Source organism: Charadrius vociferus, unplaced genomic scaffold, assembly GCF_000708025.1.
Source record: "Charadrius vociferus isolate BGI_N301 unplaced genomic scaffold, ASM70802v2 scaffold126, whole genome shotgun sequence".
In the NCBI taxonomy this organism is placed as follows: domain Eukaryota; kingdom Metazoa; phylum Chordata; class Aves; order Charadriiformes; family Charadriidae; genus Charadrius; species Charadrius vociferus.
This window is the reverse complement of record NW_009648894.1, coordinates 658,533-674,404: the sequence shown is the minus strand read 5'-3', so window position 1 is coordinate 674,404 and position 15,872 is coordinate 658,533. Positions and strand designations below refer to the sequence as shown.

General features: G+C 43.8%; 1 protein-coding gene across 1 annotated transcript in view; it reads left to right on the top strand.

Moving 5' to 3' along the window:
- The first annotated feature begins 10,913 nt into the window (after positions 1 to 10,913).
- Positions 10,914 to 15,872, top strand: part of ST8SIA6 (ST8 alpha-N-acetyl-neuraminide alpha-2,8-sialyltransferase 6) — a 44,816-nt gene continuing 39,857 nt past the window's right edge. Inside the window, exon 1 of the mRNA XM_009887144.1 lies at positions 10,914 to 10,956. Coding sequence (XP_009885446.1) covers positions 10,914 to 10,956 — 43 coding nt within the window. The remainder of the gene's footprint in view (positions 10,957 to 15,872) is intronic.

Sequence of the window (15,872 nt, the reverse complement as noted above, 5' to 3'; positions counted from 1 at the left end):
GCACACCACAACAAAATCCCCGTGCAAGCTGGCAGAGCCGCCGCAGCCAGCAGCACCTGCACGGGCTCTTCTGAGACACAGCTCTTAACTTACATGTCCATGTCATGCGGGCAATATAAAAAACATGATGTGCCTGATGATTTCGGCGTGCAGACAAGTAATTTTTAAAACCTTGTCAGCACCCCTGCGGTTTGCGCGGTCCCTGGGGCAGCGCTGCATGTCTGCTCACACCAGGCAAACCCTCCGTGGTGCTCCCAGGCCATCCCTAGCAGCTGGTGGATGGAGTTCACGTGAGGGAAAGCAGCTGGCCTGCCACCTCCTGCCGCCCTCCCCTGCCCCACAAACACCACCCAAAGCAGCTGTACAGTCACTAACGCTGCTGTGCCATCATACCTGGGATATGATATGCTCTTTGGTATTTTGAGTGTCTGTTCAACGCTGTGAGTACACACTAGTGGAAAAACATCTTGATACAAATTAGAAGTCATAATAAGCTCCAAGGGAGTTATTTCTAGTGTGTTTTTAAATGCTTTTTAAAATTAAGCTACTCCAACACCACATTTCTAGAGGATCTCTACATAGTGAGGGGACAGTTTCACCATGCCGAGGGTTAACTCTGGCGGCTGTCTGCAGCGGGAGTGAAAAGAACTTGGCCACAAAGCAGTGCTCATAAACACACAATTTCTGACATGTCATTTATTCTCTAGCCATATCATGTTTGCTGTTTGCAGACATTCATTTGTAAAGATCTTCTTTTCCTCTTCCTGAAAACATTGAAGTTTTATGAGTAAAACAATCAGTGAAGGTGGCCAGAGTGCTACTATCCCCTTTAAACCATCAAAAATAAAACATAACCTGAAATTCTACAATGCACAGATCCTTTCTGTTTGCTATCTATTATTTATATTCATTGTCAATAGTTCATCAGTTCTAGTCTGTTTTCCCACATCAAAAAGCTTGTTTTTTCATACATACAGCTGTGCAGTACAAAAAATAGGGTGATCAATGATCTCAATACAATGAAAATAACCCACTTAAATGGCCTGTTTGCAAACAGTCCGCAAGCTGAAAACTTCACATCCCATTTACGCAAAAAAGCCCTCAACAATGTTTCAGGGAAATTAAATTTATTCTCAAATAGAAGTGATTTTTTTCTTAATGTTTTGAGTAAGGTATTTGAATGGATTCTTGCAAATAACAAATACATTGGCAGAAATCGGGATGAGTTTGTAAACAGCCTGCAAAGAGGAAAAATGGAATTCTTCTGATAACATATCCCTCTTCATAAATATTGTAGCTAGTCCTGCCTAAGCAGGAGCTGTTTGTGAGCATTTCTCAAAGTGATGAACGGCCTCTCACCATTTCCTTCTCTCTTTCTGATGATCTGTTATAATGACAGCAGCTTTTATCATAACTCTGTTTGTGAGAGCCCCTCGCTTCCTTGCTTTCTTCCTTCTTTTACTATAAAAGCTCTCAAAGGAAGCCTTTGTATGTCAGAAGCCAAATTAACATAATATACAGCACCTATAAATAGTTCCTTCAAATTAGACAAAACCTTGAAGTGATATTTCTTTGCCTTTTTTCCTACTGCAAGTAAAAGATACAATCTTGTATAATATTTTTTCCTTTATAAAACATGATTTTTGTTGTTCTGATTTTGGCTATTTTTCAATGCTTTTATTCAGTCACAGGTGAAAGCTAGTCAGCTCCTTGTTAATGTATTTTGAATTTGTGCAAAAAAAAAGCTTGTTAGAAATGTGGCATGTTGTATTGGCAAATTAATTACCAAGGACAATGAAAAAAAAATTGTCCTAAAACCAGATATTGGAAAAATTGGATTTTTTTTATAAGCTACGTTTCTAAATCTTTTTTCAAACTTTTTGAGAATTGCTTCCAGGTGTAAAGAAATGAAATAGGGAAGAGCTCATCAGCTGAGAACATTAACACAAAGATATTTAAATTGGTGACTGGTATGAGGATGATAAATGAGAAAACATTAGTCGCCACTTTCACACCGTAAGGCTCATGTGGTGAAATTATCAGAGATTTATGCAACCAAAATTATTGTGGGGTTTTTGTTGGTTTTTTTTTTTTCACACAATGCTAGCCAAAGTGTGGAATTCAATTCCAAACAGCAAGTGAGTTCAAGTGGAGTTTAGACAAATTCCTGGAAGAGAAATCCCTTAAGTGTTTTAACAAGACAGTCCGGAGATCACCGGTAACTCAGAGATTTCACGGTGCTGAGGGGCGATGCTAAGGAAAAGCCTACTGACTGTATCCCCTATTCCTTATATTTTTCCTCTTGGATATGGTTGCAGAGAGGTATTGAGGCTACCCTGAGCCAACGCAGTGGTTGTTATGATCTTAAATGTCTCATAGTCATTGCCCAGGTTTCATTCTGGAGGCAAAGACCTGGTGTTACCTGATATTCGTCAGGATGCTCCATGGGTGTGCCAGCCCTGGGACCACCCTTCCCTGCGCCTCCTCCTCCTTCAGGACAGCCTGGCGTAAACACCTGGTCCCAGAATATGAGCATGGTTGTGAAATCTGTAGAAAAAAAAAAATTAATACTGCTTGTTGATTGAGGGTAGTTGCCATTGAGTTGTTAGTACTGTAAATACTAGCTGTCGCCAGCAGGCACCAGTTCCAGCTGTGCCAGATTGCCCCTACCTGGCACGTGTGCCACTCGCCATCTGCTGCGGCGGGGATGGAGGAGGCTCAGGGCTCTGCTCCAGCAGATGCTAGGGCTCTTCTGCCTGATCTTGATTTGTTTGGGGCTCTCCTCTAAGGATCAGGTGGTGCAAAAGGGTTTAAAAATGATCCCTGTGAACTATACAGTAGTAGTTGCTTACCACTGCTAAAGAAAGAAGAAATGGCTGATATTACCCAGCACAGCTTTTCAAAACCTGCATAGGAACACTCCAATTCTTAAAAAATATTTCATCCTTTTTCTCTCTGATTTCTTTAACACTCAGGAACTTCCTTTCTTTTTCTTTTTCTCTCCTCCCCCCCCCCCCCCCCCCTCGGTAAGGACTGATAATTTAGGTTTTAAAGAAAAAGCTCAGCTTCTCAGAATCACATGACTCTGGTGACTGAGCAGTGGGAAAAAACCTAAATATCACAAGATGCATAATTAAATCACAGGCATCCTTCAGTTTCTTGAGATTTTGTCCTGGAATGTTTTCCTGATCTCAAAAGCAGCTAACATTTTAATCCTGGCTAGGGAAAGGCAATCACCCCTAATCTAATTTAATTTAATTTAGGGCTTGCAATGAAGCTAACTCATGACCAAACTGTTTGCTTTTTAATTCCATGGCAGCATAATCCATTGCAGTATCATGGGCAAATCATCGATCCCGGCTCACGTATATGTCTGTTTTGTTCAAATTAAGAATAGCATGTGCATTGAAGAAATCCTATGAAAACTATTATTTCAAACTAATAGGGCTCCTCGATGATTTTTTTTTTGAGAAAAGGTAATAACTGGAGAAGCATGAAACAAGCTCTTGCAGCCAAGCGCACTGTTTCCTGAGACAGCACCATCTACATTAATTACTAGTTCCCCTTCCCCGTAACAACTCCTTCTTAAAGAGGAATTTACAAAATTAAAATAGCTTTGAATGTTTCGCGTGATGGAAATTCTTTTAACACTTCCGCTCCTGGAACTGAATACAGTGACTTAAATGCAGCAGAGAAAAGTTCTTGGACCAGGTTCGTGGAAGGGGTTTAGCAACAGCTTTCTTGCCCTGCGCTAATTTGACCGTCAGTTTCCAGGAATCGCAGGGCGAGTCTTTTCTTTTTTTTTTCACAGCTTAAGGGTTTTTTTTTATTCTGTTGCCAACCTTTTTTTTTTTTAAGGAGTTTAGCTCCTCTTTGTTCAGTAAGACATTCCAGCTGTAATGCCGCCTGGGAAGGCCTCCTGCGTGGCCGCGCTGCCTCTGTACTCCCCACGCTTTGCAGATCTCAGTGCTCTTTGTGCCCGGGCCCACCGGCTCTGTTCGGGGCTTTATCTGCCATAATCACCTTGCACATTTACGGCTCAGTACAATAAAACCTCTGGCAGCTTGTTTTCTTGGAGGAGCATGCTCAGCCTGACAGAATACGAGTTCACTGATTTGCTCCTCTCTCAGCTTTCTGGAACATTACAGCACTTTGCCTTTCATTATTTTTTTTTTTTCCCACTCATGAATGTAAATAAAAATTTAACCCAATATTCTTTCCAAGTCTCTGATAACTGGGGAAGAATAACTTGGGGGAGAATGGGCTTTCATTAGTTGAATTGCCAAAGCAAGCACACGCTGTGGGACCTTCTTAACATGGACCAAGCCTGGTGGTGCTCTGCACGCCGGGGCCGTCCAGGATCAGGGTACCGGTGTCCTTCACAGGTGATGGAGGAGTTACTCTGGTGGGGGCAGGCTCTTTCCTGAGTAGTTCCTACCACCTAATCCTGCTCTCCAGGGAATTTAACGGCAAAACTCCCTTTGATTTCAGTGGCAACGGCCTGTAAAATCCCACCCTGCTGTAAGGAGGAGGGTGATGTGGGAGAGAGCGCAGCAGCCATTTTCTACGTGAAGAAGGAAGGGAAGATAAAGGAGAATTTTGGCTCTGATTTTAAGGGACATTGACGTAGGCAACGTGAATGTAGCAGGGTGTCCATTGATCAGGTAACTCATGTCAAATAGGGCATGAGTGCATGCACTGCACCACGTCTCTGAAATATTTTTCTCACATAATTAATTATGCAAGCACAATTAAAACCTAGAGTTATCAAGCCTAGTCCATGTTAAAGTGCGACTTGATTTAACCTTGTGTCTTCAGTAGAAGTTGTGTACCAGGCTATCTAGAAAATAGCAATTTAAAAGCTTGCCACCATCTCATAGCACAATATGTTTGAATAAAGGAAACAATCTGCTTTTTCAGATGAGGACAGGAATGCTTTTAATTCCCCTAAATATCTCTCATTGTCAGGCAGGAGGGCTTTATCTCAGCTGTAGCTGAACCAGCCTCTCTGGGATCTTTTTATATGCGTGGCAAGAAATTTGAGCTTAAATACGTTCACTTTTGGAGGAAATACGTATCTGTCCAGAAGTGAATATCTTTCCTTCAAATATAAATGGAGCTAGGGTGAATGGTTCAGAAGTGGATGCACGTATTTTGAATAACTGTATGTGATCATATGAAACCCAGTCATGGTCTCCCAGCTGTGTCCTGTAAAATAGACTGTGTCTTTATTTTTTAAATCTTTTAAATAAGTAGATCTAATGAGGCTGATGTTTTGCATGGAAAATGTGTAATTTCAGCCTCCTTCTAAAAGCAGAGGTCCCTAGAGATTTCTGTACCTATAACTGTCAAAACCAGCTTTGTTTGTACATCACTTACCCATTTTACATCCCACCTAGGAAAAAAAACAGTATCTATAGGCTACTTAAAAACAAAATGGGAATGGGAAGTTATTTTTCTAAGTTTATATTTAATAACGTAATTCCACAAAATGTTCTCTCTACTTAAATATAAGTGAAGTGACTAAATCAGGAATCAGAAATCTAACACAAGCTTCCAAATATTACACAGGTTTAACCTTGTGATTACAGAATGGATCAGTACAGTCAAAGGGGGCGTTCTGTCCCTTTTTTGTTATGTTACCTTGACTCGGGAGTGCAGATGCTATACTCTGAAAAAAATAACATCTGTTTGCTATAGCCAGAAAAAAAAAAAAAGAGTGATCTGCTCCTCAGTGCTTCTTCACCCAGAGCCTGGGGAAAACACGGCTCCCTTCCCTGCTGTCCCCTCCAACAGCTGCTGCAGGATGTAGTTAGGATGATGCCTTCTGTGAGGGAAACGTGTGGGCAGCTCAAAGCACCGCCACTCATTTCACATCAGGCTCAGGACCTCAGCCAGCTGGTGCCCGGGGCGCGGACTCACGCCGGTGCCCCCACCAGGGCAATTCTCCGTGCTCCACTCATGGCTCCCTGGCTCACGCCTCCTTCCCCAATATCCTGCAGAACATCTGGCACCACCTTCTCACCACACATTGGGAGCGTACTCCGTAGTCACGCGTTCTTGCTTTTGTTTAGACAGAAATATTTTTGTGTTTATTAAAAACTTCCTGCACCATCTTTATGAGTCTAGATAAAATATATGCTCAATAAATGTAAAATGTCAGTAAATGGTAAAACAGTATTTATAGCTGGGCTACTGACCCATCGTTAATGAGCAGAACATTGAGTTATAGCACTGTGTTGCAGCTTTGCAAACGATACGGTGTCTGAACAAAGAAATCAATATGTCACAATTTTGAATTACTTGGCACCTTTTAATTTCCAGAGATCATCTTGCTTCAGATCTTGACATGCATCACTGGGTCAGACATGGAATGGGCCCCATGACGACCACTGGTTCCTGTCTTACAGGGCTCAGCACGCTACATGCAAATATCCCGTACAGCGGCTCTTTCAGACACCTGCCACTACGCGTTATTCATCCTTAGCTAGAAGCTAACATGCTACAGAACTGAAAACATGCAATTCAGTGTGGATAATTCAGTTCACCAAGGCTGAGAAAGGGAGAAGATTCCAGCTCCTCCTATGTGGACTCAATTTGTGGTCTCAATCTCATCCCTGGAGCCAGGATCTTTTTTTTTTTTTTTTTTTTTTTTTCCCAAAAAACTATTGCACCACACATATTACTGAAGAATGAGTTACACTAGAAGGAAAAAAGTGATGCAGAGGCTGAAGCAGCATCTCTCCCCGAGGAAGGTTCAGGCAGAGTGGTTTGGGGCAGCTCAGAGAGGTGCTGCTGTGTCACCTTGCTGCCATCTGTGTCACCCTCTGGTCAGCCATCAGCAGGGTTCATTCAGTTTTTCATGACCATACCCAACGGTTATCAATAAAATCACATATTGCTTACTTGTTAAATTCTCAGTTTGCTTTTAAGCACAGCCAAGCTGAGCCCAAGTACATCTGGAAAGGCTGAATAAATTTTCTCCAGCTGCAGGTTTCAAGTGATGATTCCTTGCTTTAGAATCGCCTTTTACACACGCTCAGCTATTCGGTCAAATGCATACTCATGCAATATGCAAACACGAAATTAAAGGCGAAGGATTTTAAATGTGGGTATTTAAAATGCACATCTCCCCAGCATATGATAATGGTACATTAAGCATCAGCATTCCCCTCGGCTGAAAATGCCTTCATCCTCCTTCCCCTCTGCTCTTGGGACTCCACACACCCTTGCATGCCAGTGGGCTGTGCCCCACGCTGAGCCCCCCCCGGCTCCCCACGCACCCCCTCACTGCCCCAGGGCCTCCGTCCTCCCCCGTTCACTCCTGCTCTCCCCTTTGGGTCCTCCTCCCAAACACTGATACGTTTTCAGATTCCTTCAGATATGATGGTGATGCCAAGAGTGTTGAATAAAGAAGGCTCAGAAATGGGGTATGTAAACCATACATCTATAAGCTTAATCTGTTTAGATGGACCTGTTGACTTTGGGGCACTTCTAACAGCTCCTCACACAGTGGGTCTCTAAATAAGTATCATGGGTGTTACAGCCCTTAAGGTTAAAAATAAGGTTGATCAGTCTGTAAGAAGAAAGAGACCGTGCGCTGCAGAAAGTCTCACCTGGGAGCTAGGTACTGAGCGCCTGTTCTGAAAATAACGCTAAATATAAGAGTATTTATTGATCCCTTCTGTTCAGATGGCACTCACTTTTCCTAGGCTACATTTGGTTTTCCCCTCTGCTAGACCTTAATTATCTCCTGCCAGGCCATTGAAAGCACTGGATAATAATAAACAAAAATGTGCTTTCTCTGGAAGTACAGTAATTGAGAAGGAGACAAATACATAAGTGGCTGTCTGAGGACCAGAAGGGAGATTCTGGCTTGCCCAGCGCACAGATTTTGCGAGAATGGCAGTATATTTGCAGAGTCTAATGAAAGTGAGCCGGGAGTGCAATACGATCAGCGAGGCCTGTCACTGAGGCACGGGATATCAGCTTATTTACTGAAATGGAGAAGGCAACATTTAAAAGAACTGTTATTTTTAATGAATGCATGAATCACGGAGGAGACTATATTGACATACTGAAGAATCTCACTGTGGGGATGGAGTCCTGTACCTTGCACGACTTGTTTAGAGGACAGAGCTGAGCTCAAGTGATGATCTGCTGGGAAAGAGAAATAGTCCCAGCTCCCTCCCTTGGTCTCTGCCAGACATCTTTCACACCTCCTGACCACGGCACAGGTTGTCTGAGGTTTCCTGCCTGCTCCCGACGCCGGAGAAGGGCCAGCGGCTGCCAGGGCCAACCCCGGTCCCGCTCCCACTGCCGCTTTTCCCACCCAGCAGGACGGTGATGCTCACGGCCCAGCTGAGCTGTCTGGCTCTCTCAAACATCAGCACGAATTCCACAGTGTTTTGGCCCATTTTGAATTGCGGTCTACAACTGGTATCATTCAGACAGAAAATTACTCCAGTAACAATTTACTTCCCACAGCCTTATCAGCATTAACTTCACAACGCTGCAAACAGCTTAAGAAGGACCTGATGATGCAACACAGAAAACCTGGGATTCACAGCGTATGTTTCTATGGAGTATTGAACAGTTTTTACTGCGGAAGAGATGGGCAGAATCAGTCTTATGCGAGAATAGGCTTAGGCTGCAATCTGGGCAGTTATATTTTAACTGTTTAATGAAGTTAATGGCTTTTTCTCAGTTTAATGACAGAGGTCCTGTCTTCCTTCCTCCAAACCCCTCAAATCCAGGAGTTTATGGTGCTCCATATCACTTCTGTTGTTTTCTTCGTACCAACGAAGTAGTCTATCCCCATACATCAACATATGACACTTACTTACTTTTTTATTTATTGCACTCTATGTGAATTTCAACAAAGGAAATGTAAGAATGACCAAAAAAAATGGGCTCTAGCTTTTTTCAGTGCACTGTGATCCCAAGAAGCCAGTGTGGAGCTCGGCTGTCAGGCCACCATCCTGGATCAAACTCATCAGATAGTCTCCCCATCCCAAGATTAGGCCCTCATACAGCTGTCCCTTTTTTTTTCCTATTCTTTCAAGTAACCTCTGCTATTTGCTTACATCATGCATTTATTTATTTTCCTAAATCATGGCTCTGATTTCCCATAAGCATAAACGATACTGACTGACCAACGCAACCCACCACATGTGTCATTAAGGATGACTCTGAACTCCACTATGGCCCCTCATTTCCATTGCCGAGTATTTTATACACACACTTCAACAAACATGTGATCCCAAATCGGATTTTCCTACAGATAAGCAGCTGGACACACTCACTGATGGAAAGAAGTGTTTAGCTTGACGTAATTACCTCAGCCATCAAGCATAGTGCCTGATGAGAGCCCTTCCATTATGTGACATCCCTGGAGGCATATTCCCCCTTCAGCCGTGCAGGCATTTTAAGAACCGCTGGGAGCTGTACCGTCAGTCTGCATGCTGATCTATGACGAGCAAATGCCGCTCGAACAGTTTTTGTCAGTGCTGATTTACTTGCTTTGTTTGTTTGCTTGGGGTTTTAATAATAGTATTAGATGTATTTGACATTGTGCCATTGGTCCATTAGGATTTGGTTGAGTGTTGTGCATTATTTTTAATTTGCATTCACAGTATGCTGTGTAATAACGCACTCTGAATTCTAGCAGTGGATGCTGCGAATTTGTATTAACAGCAGCGCTGATTTGTGCAATGTGTAGTCAAATTCTTTGCAGAAGAATACTTACTGCTTCATGTCCTTTAGCACAGGAGATCAGAGTTTCCAAATAACAACAGAGACTTTTTTTAGCAAATTGTTCCTGGGCTAACCGTAATAGGAAGGATTTCAGCTTGGACGGAAATCATTGACACAAGCTGCTGTTGATGCCAAAAGTTTACATGGTTTCAAAAAGCAATTAGACACAACCATGGGAGAAAAATCCATGAAAGGCGCCTAAACACACAGATAGCTCTGGTTCAGAAATTCCCTGAGCCGCTGATTGCTGGAATTCAAGAAAGGATCCCAGGGACAGATCACTGCACAGTCCTTCCCTAGGAGTCCGCTACCGGGCACTGCCTGAAGAACACGCTGTTCCAGTCTGACCCAATACAGACTTTCACATGGTGTCACGTTAAAAAGTCATGCTGCGAGCGCTTAGGAAGAAGAATGGGGGGAAAAAATATCTCTCTCCTTTCAGGTTAACAACTTGCAAGTTTTCAGTGTTTCTGTATTAAAATCCTCCTTTATATCTAATTAGAATTCAGATCCTCTTCCCCCCATCAGGAAGAGCATAGCCACGGGACTGCACTACAATCATGGGCATTCCGCGGTGCCCTTAATTGGACGGAGCCTTGCACAGCGGCTGGCAGCAGAGCACTGGTTTTCAGTAGTTGCTGGCCTCAAGTTTGTTCATGCCACAAGAAGCACTTTTGGCAATGAATGTTTATCTGCCATGGGGCGGGATCACGATCGCTAAAGAGGTGAAACTGGTTACTTGGTTAAACTAAATAGAGGAAGCTGGTGAAGCACGCACAATACCTTACTTTGACAAATGAAAATCATGGGCAGTTTACAACAGTGAAAAAACATTCTTTAAGGACGCTTTCCTTACAGCACAAGAGCTGTCGATCCCCAGGTGTAAGAAATCGGGAGAGGAGTGCAAGAGACCACCAGCATGGCTGAGTCGAGACCCGCTGCTCAAACCAAAGGGCAAGAAAGAGATGCGGAGGCAGTGGAAGCAGGGACAGGTATCCTGGGAAGAGTATAGGGACGCTGCCCCGTTGTATAGGGAAGGGGTCAGGAAGGTCAAGGTGCAGCTGGAGCTGAACTTGGCAAGGGATGCAAAGAATAATAAGGGCTTCTAAAGGTATGTCAGCCAGAAAAGGAAGGTAAAGAAAGTGTACCACCCCGCAATGAGCAAGACTGGCAAACTGGTGACAATGGACAAGGAGAGGGGTGAGGTACTCAACAACTTTTTTGCCTCAGTCTTCACTGGCAGCCTCTCTCCCCACACCTCGAGTGGTTGGACTGCAGGGCAGGGACTGGGGGAGCAAAGTCCCTCCTGCTGTGAGAGATCAGGTTTGTGACCACCTGAGGAACCTGAACTTACAAACCTGAACATGCAGAAGTCTATGGGACCTGATGAGATGCATCCCAGAGTCCAGAGGGAATTGGCTGATGTGGTTTCCAAGCCACTCTCCATGATATTTGAAAAGTCATGGCAGTCAGGTGAAGACCCTGGTGAGTGGAAAGATGGAAACATTGAACCCATTTTTAAAAAGGGTACAATGTTTCCCTTTTCCTCTGTGCCTGGGAAGATCATAGAACAGATCCTCCTGGAAGCTACGCTAAGGCACATGGAGGACAGGGAAGTGATTCAAGACAGACAGGATATCTTCACCGAGGGCAAGTCCTGCCTGACCAACCTAGTGGCCTTCTATGATGGAGGCCACTTCTATGTCCACATCAGTGGACAAGGGAAGAGCTACAGATGTCTATCTGGATTTCTGTAAGACCTTTGACACAGTCTCCCACAACACCCTTCTCTCTAAATTCGAGAGATGGATTTGATGGGTGGACTGTTTGGCGGACGAGGAATTGGTTGGATGGTTGCATCCAGAGAGTAGTGGTCATGGCTCAAAGTCCAGATGGAGACTGGTGACAAGTGGTGTCCCTCAGTGGTCTGTATTGGGACCAGTACTGTTCAATATCTTCATCAATGACATAGAAAGTGGGATCAAGCACACCCTCAGCAAGTTTTTGGATGACACCAAGCTGAGTCATGCAGTTGACACACCTGAGGGATCGGAAGCCATTCAGAAGGACCTGGACAAGCTTGAGAAGTGGGTCCATGTGAACCTCATGAGGTTCAACAAGGCCAAGTGCAGGGTCCCGCACCTGGGTCAGGGCAACCCCTGGTATCAATACAGGCTGGGGAAGGACTGGATTGAGAGCAGCCCTGACGAGAAGAACTTGGGGGTACTGGTGGATGGAAAGGTAGGTATGAGCCAACAATGTGTGCTCGCAGCCCAGAAAGCCAACTGCATCCTGGGCTGCATCAAAAGAAGCATGGCCAGTAGGTTGAGAGACATGATTCTACCAGTGATTCTGCCCCTCTACTCTGCTCTGGTGAGATCCCACCTGGAGTACGGTGTCCAGCACTGAAGCCCTCAGCACAGGAAGACATAGACCTGTTGGAGCAGGTCCAGAGGAGAGCCACAAAAATGATCAGAGGTATGGAGCACCTCTCCTGTGAGGACATGCTGTGAGAGTTGGGGTTGTTCAGCCTCCAGAAGGCTCTGGGGAGACCTTATTGCAGCCTTTCAGTACTTAAAGGGGGCCTACAGGAAAGATAGGGACAAACTTTTTAGCAGGGCCTGCTGCAATAGGACAAGGGGTAATGGCTTTAAACCAAAAGAGGGTAGATTTAGACTAAATATAAGGAAGAAATTTTTTACAATGAGGATTGTGAAACACTGCAACAGGTTGCCCAGAGAGGTGATAGATGCCCCATCCCTGGAAACATTCAAGGTCAGGTTGGATGGGGCTTTGAGCAACCTGATCTAGTTGAAGATGTTCCTGCTCATTGCAGGGGAGGTTGGACTAGACAACCTTTAAAGGTCCCTTCCAACCCAAACTATTCTAGGATTCATTTTGTGCACATGAGGAAAGTCCCTGCGTAAGTGTAACATCTTATGAGAAGCTCAGAATCTTGAAGACTTCTCCATGTGCCCTGACTTTCTTCTCTGGAGAGTGAACAGTGCCTTATATGATGAGTTGTCACTGGCGCACTTGATGAATGTCTCAAAACTGGGGTACACGTAACTCCATTTGAACACCTAATACTTCAGCTAGTTTTACATAGACCTCAACAGACTGCTGGCTGACTGTAGTTATTTTAATAAAGCTTCATTTGTAAGTTATAGGACACAAAATCCCGTCCTGCAAAAATAGTGAAAGACATTAAGAGAAGCCTGAAAAAGCATAGCAGCAAGAGCCACACAAGGTGATTATTTGGTTTGGATTTGACTTTTTTTTTTTTTTTAAAGTAGTACAGGAATACACTGCTTTTTGCCATTTTTGTTTGGTGAAATGATCTGGACAATTTGATGTCCTGGAGTTTGGCAGACAGCACCTCAGTTCTTGCTGTTTATCATTATGTAAACTACGTTGCCCAAAACTGTGGGTGGAAATAAATGAAAAAGTTGTGAAATGCAATGAACCAATGACTTTCTCCCAGCCTGAAACACATATGTTTTGGTTTTGTGTGTTTGTTGGAGGTTTTTTGCTAAAAGCACTCACATTGATGACTATAATAAAAATACCAAAATAGTAGTCTTGCACCAACACCTCACTCTGGGAACTCTCATGCTTTGCCACAATGTGAGACTCCAGTTTCACTGCATATCTTCAGTACCTTTCTCTTCTTCCTAATTGTACCAGTCATCTCCCCTCCTATTTGCAATAACTAATATCCCTATGACAGCCATTGCTTAGATGAGAAGGCAGCATTAGGAAAGCATTTAATGAACATTAATTGCTTCTTAATATGGTTTAGCTGCTGGAAATAAGGCAGCTAAGCTAGCTCCACGTGACCAGCAGCCCTACAGGCACCACTGCCAGACTCCTCTCCAGATGCAATCCTACGGACCTGAGAGGGGCGGGGGCAGCAGCGGCTCACAGATGACACCCAAGGCTATACTTTACTTTTCCAAATTAGCAACTAAGCAGGGTTGTAGGAACTCAGCAACAAAGTCATCATGGCACCACCTGGCTGATTAGTGATCTCTTCCTTCTGTGCAAGCCAGCAATTATCAGTTCCCACTGACTTCAGAAGCTAATGGGAATCAGAGGCAGGGGGATGCTGCCAAGATGCAGCAGCTTCCAGCTGTCAGAACAGGATGGGACACAGTCTGGGTGTACATTGTTCAGTCTTTGTCTTTTCCTGTGTGGCATCTTTGGCACCTGTGCCTTTATCATTTTGACCATCTGCATTATGTTACCTGACACTGTCACTTCTGACACAGCAACACGATGCAAGAGAAACTCGATCTCCAAATCCAGCATTCCTAAATTTGAATCCTGATTTACCATTGATTCTCATTTCACCCTTCAGTTAGGTCACTTAACCTCTCACTAAGCTGCTCTGCCAGGAAATGAAGGTTGGTAACACCTAGAGATATTGTCGCAATCAATCAGTAAGTGTTCGTAAAGTTGTTGGTAAACAACAAGCATCAAGTGCCAAGTCTAATTTAAACAGATATGGTTTACAATCTTCCCATTTTCTTTGCAAGAACTTTAATATGACATGAAGATTAACCTTCTGATCTGGGAAAAAAAAAAATAATCTCTACTGATATTATAGACTGGTGTTGGCAGCAGACCTCTAACTTGAAATACGATGTCCTCGCTGACATCACTAAATTTCCCATGGATTAGCTGACAGTGATACTTCAGGACTCATGGGAAAACTGTATTGCAGAGGGAAATAACAGTGAGGAGGGGGGGGAATAAAATTGTGTTCTGGATTGTAATTCCTAGTCTTCTTTCATTCAGAGCTGAAATAGAATACCACTAGACTTTCTAAAATTAAAAACTAGTTGTACATAGAGTACTTAATGGATATTATGAAATCATAGAATGATTTGTGTTAGAAGGGACCTTAAAGATCATCTAGTGCCAACCCTCCTGCCACGGGCAGGGTTACCTTCCACTAGATCAGTTTAGTTGATAAACATAAGCAGGAACCTTCAGGTTTTACAGAGTTAACAGTGGGATTGAAGTTTCTACTATCTGCTAACCAGGGAACATATATGTACTTGGAAAAGCTTCACTGTTGGTCCCTACTGTTCATATACAATGTCAACTGGATGATAGGCCTAAAGCTGAGGTAAGTTTTTTTTGAAATGGTGATGAAACACCTTTGTGTTCAAGACCTTTATGATTCATGACAACCTCAGAACAGCAAACTTCTTCAGGACCTCAGAAGTCTTAACACTGTCTTTGTTTATCTATTACGACTAAGTACTTCAAAGCCAAGAGGAAAACTGAGCTGTGCTTGCAGGGACTGTTCACTGAGCCGCTACCTGCTGCCCCTCCGCAACACCAGCCTGCAACTGCTTCTACCTCCCTCCCGCCAGCGCCCACAGCACCACTCGCTGGGGACATTAGCAAGTGCCCTAAAAAAAAAAAATAAAAAAAATCAGATATTCCCTGGTACACCCCATCACATCTGATACTATGCTGTTCCTCTGATGGACCACTGGCATGCTGCTTCTCATTGTCCTATAACCACTTACCAGTCACGATATCAAGTCCCTTGTTACTACACTTACAAGGCTGCAGCAGAGCTCTTATTTTGAGGCTTTCCAGCCATTGTTTGGGACCTAAGATGAGCAGCTCCCAGGCTTAAGGGAACGTTTGCAGACACAGAAAACAGGAAAGACAGGGAAGGATCTGCAAAAACAAGGGGTCAGATGGCTCACGACTGAAAGGCTGCTGTGAGGTGCAGCAGCTCTACTACAGACTGTTTTAATAAAGGGGCCTAATTAATAGCACCCCATCACCTTACTAGGTTTCTCATCGCAATGGCTGGCCCTGTGAAAACACCACTACATGCACGATTAGGCAAAAAGATGCAAACTTACCACAGAAAGATTTCTTTACTGAAACCACTGCAAATACATTAAAAAAAACCCAAAACACTGCAAATGCATTTTATTTAAAGAAACCAACCAAACAACACAAACCAACCAACACCTCGCAAAACAAACGACACATTGAGCGTTATTTATAAATAAGATAAGGAGCTATTAAAGCAGCAGCGACCTCGCTGCACCAGCCTCGGGGCAGGGCAGGCTGCCCGGCCTCCC